We start from the raw sequence: 3,361 nt of genomic DNA on the forward strand, positions 1-3,361 counted from the left end.
AAATCGCCGAGCGGTTTTCTCCAAAATCGCCGAATAGTTTTCTCCAAAATCGCCGAACAGTTTTCTCCAAAATCGCCGAACGGTTTTCTCCAAAATCACCAAACGATTTCTCCAAATCGCCGACCACGATTTCGCCGAATAAAGTTCTCCAAATCTCGAAAATCTCCGAACGTTTTCTCCAAAACTCCGACACATTTTCGCCAAAAAAAATGCCGAATTATTTTTTCTCCAAACACGTCTCCTCCAAATCGCCAACGTGTCTCGCCACACGTTTTTCTCCAAAACCGCCGAATAATTCGCTGTAAACCTTTAAAGATATTTCGCCGATCAGCGAGCAGCCTACTTTCTTTTCTGTTCGCTTCGGAGAAGACCCAGCCTCCGATTTCTCCCGACACGTGCCACGGGCTCCGCGCTCTGCGTGGTCGGCTGTGGTTCCTTGGTCATGCCCGTTTTTCCTTCACGTGCACGGGCTCTGCGCTCGACGTTATAGATTATGGGCTATCCGAGGCCGAGAGCTCAGAGAAGAATTTATTGCTCGGTCGCCGTTTCTGTCATCTACAGTCATTTCGACAACTGCCGAGCAGCATACGTTTCGCTCTTTTCTCTATGGAGAAGGCCTAGTTTCTGATCTCTCCCTACAAGTGCAACGGGCTCCGTGCTCTGTGTTATGGGTGGTCGGCTGCGGTTCCTTGGTCACGCCTATTCCCCCTACACGTGCTCGGGCTCCGCGCTCGACGTCATGTACTATGGGCTAGCTGAGGCCATGGGGGTTATTAGCAAAACTAGCTGCTCGGACTCTACTTATACTCTGTATAAATATTTTATGGTCTAATTACGAAGATTTTCTCGCCGAAATACAATCTAACTGCATACACATGCAATTTATAACATTTATCGTATATATAAGTGTTCTTGCGCTTTTGCGCATTCTAATTGCATTGCGTAGAAATTACAGATGATGTCAGCCAGGCAGATCATTGGGCTATGTCACTGCCATCCGTCTCACCAAACAGATCTATGTCGCTGGCCAGTTTCTTGGCTGCGTCTTCCACCTCATCCTCTAGCTTCTAGGTCTTCGCATCGCTCAGTCCTTCGGCGAAACCGCCCCCTATCGATTGAACGTCGATGGTTGGGTAGTGGGACCGAGCAACCATAAGGACATGAGTAGCAATGGTCATAATGGCGTCGCGGTTGAAGATCTTGAAATTCTCCCACGCTGCCTTGCACCTCTGGATGATGGTATCTGACCCTTGCCTGCTACCGTCAAATAGGGGTGCTGTTTCTGGGTCGACGCAGTCAAGCACTGGTTTGATTCTGGCAACTACGGCGTCAAATTTGTTCCTCTGGGTACGGGCGTCTTGCTCTAAGACATCGAATTGTGCCTTGACCCTCCGATGGTAGTCTGCATGCATTTCGAGATCCATCAGGGAAGACATTAGCCTCAGCAAAAAACCCGACCACGGGGTACTCACCGTCCAGTTCCTCAGTACGTTTGTTCGCTCGCTTTGTTTCCTTCGCTTTCTCCTCCCGGAGTTGCTCTAGGGACTGGCACAGTTGCCCGAGCTCCGCGTCTTGTTCTACAAGTACATCATTCATCAACAAAAGTAATTGAATCCAACTATGTGCGGCATTTTTATGGATCGAACGTACCTCTCTTCTCCTCAGAGACTTTTTGCAGCTTTTCCAGTTGCTTGGAAGCATCTTTAAGTTGTGTAGAGACAGTGATCAGCTGCTCGGACTTGCTTTGAAGTTGTTCTTTCACAGTCGCCAGTTGTACAGACAGGACCCCCTTCTGGTATTCTAGGTCCCGCGCGTTGGACTCGGCAAGGTCTCGCTCGCGCTGGGCCCTTTGAATATTCTTCTCCGAAAGGTTCATCGCCTCCTTGAGTTTTTTGTTCTCCTCGGCGAGGGGCTCCATCCTCTTAATCAACTGGTAACGGTGCTCGGCAGTTCGAGTTATCCCCTAGAAATGCACAATGATAATGACAGAAGGAAATAAATAATGACAACGAAGAATTTTTGGGATTCAGTATCAACCTCGATTTGTTTTACTACTCTGCCGAGGGCAGATTTCAGCCTCCTCATTTCTCTAGTGGTGTCCTCTTCCTCGACAACTACCACTTCGTCACCGCGCTTGCGAAGGATCCGAACAGATTGGGTTCGAGGCTCATCATGAACGATCTCCTCAACCTTGTCCTCCTCTTCCGCAGCAGTAGGGTTCACCGCAGGGGGGCTCTGTGGCCGGACAGTGGGTCTGAGCATGACTTGTGACCCCTCAGGGGACACCGTTGGCTCCTCGGGCACCCCTGGTCTCACCGACCCGGACTCTGCTGCCTCGCTGGCCACTACAGTTTTAGCTCCTGAGGGTCTGGCGCTACCCGACGTTGCTCCAGGTATTGTTGCTGAGCCGGTTACTGCTAATGCCTGTCCCTCACCATCTCCAGTTCCACCTGCAGTGGTTGTTGTTTGTTCCGCCGATCACCGAGCACTGGGGGACCCTGACACATGGGCGGAAGGGGTTTCCTCCACATCGGGATCAGCTTGAGATTGCTTGATAGTCTGGGCGGGTGACTTTGGACCCTCCATGTCCCTTGCGCTGCATCAGAACACTTAGTCAATCGCCCGAAAAACAGAGGTCAAATAGCAAAACAATAACACTACGAGGTTACTTACCATTTGGTCTGCCGGTGTGCTTTTTTGAATCGGTGAGGCCTGTTCGAGCCCCCGGGGGCGGCTGTGGGGTCGACCTCCATAGTACTGGGTGGAGGTCTATCCTCCTCTACAGTTGGCCTCTGCTCTGCTTGTTGTTCCAGTGTTTGCTCCGCCTGTACAACCGTCGTCTGATGCTCAGGGACTTCGTCGCTTCCCCTTGGTTGCTCCTCCACGCGTGTTCTGCGTGAAGTTGTTTGCACGCTTGGGGGAGGAGGAACTGTATTGTCATCGTCATCAAACCACTCCATCACCACGGCTCTTCGTGGACGGCTGGTCTAGTCGCCGCCCAGTGATATACCGCCCGGTTTGTGGGGAGCGGTCGTCGCCGTTTTCCTCTTCTTCCTGGCCGGCTCGTCTGCCGCTGCCCGTTTTCCACGAGATTTCTCCGACAATGGGGGGGGGGACGCGCCGTATGATCAACATCTAAATCTCTGGATTCTGATGAGATACCGATGGAACTTTCTTCAGGGTTTTCTATTGGTCGGACGTCCACCGCTAGCGGCCATTCAGCTCTCGGCACGTCAGAAAAGTATACTGCTTTGTCCAGTGAATGGATCTTTGCATAAGTAAGACAGTTCCCTGCTCGGTGAATCAACAATTGAACAATGCAGGGCAAGATTATTACCTGAGGAGGCGGGTTGGTACAGTT

The 3,361-nt window shown here is 51.3% G+C and overlaps 1 protein-coding gene across 1 annotated transcript; it reads right to left on the reverse strand.

Moving 5' to 3' along the window:
* Positions 1-1,067: 1,067 nt before the first annotated feature.
* LOC136543501 (tropomyosin-like) lies at positions 1,068-1,918 on the reverse strand. Its single transcript, XM_066535929.1, has 3 exons — positions 1,651-1,918; positions 1,473-1,577; positions 1,068-1,402 (listed from the first exon to the last, which is right to left on the reverse strand). Exons 1-3 carry the CDS (start codon positions 1,916-1,918, stop codon positions 1,068-1,070), a joined length of 708 nt encoding a protein of 235 aa, XP_066392026.1.
* Positions 1,919-3,361: the final 1,443 nt, after the last annotated feature.

Source organism: Miscanthus floridulus, chromosome 3 (assembly GCF_019320115.1).
Source record: "Miscanthus floridulus cultivar M001 chromosome 3, ASM1932011v1, whole genome shotgun sequence".
Lineage (NCBI taxonomy): Eukaryota > Viridiplantae > Streptophyta > Magnoliopsida > Poales > Poaceae > Miscanthus > Miscanthus floridulus.

Bases quoted from the DNA above. Each gene is read 5' to 3' on its own strand.
- LOC136543501 (XM_066535929.1), bottom strand. From the start codon at position 1,918: ATGGAGCCCCTCGCCGAGGAGAACAAAAAACTCAAGGAGGCGATGAAC. The intron at 1,578-1,650 runs GTACGTTCGATC...ATGTACTTGTAG, and splicing joins AGTCTCTGAGGAGAAGAGAG to AACAAGACGCGGAGCTCGGG. The intron at 1,403-1,472 runs GTGAGTACCCCG...AAATGCATGCAG, and splicing joins ACGTACTGAGGAACTGGACG to ACTACCATCGGAGGGTCAAG.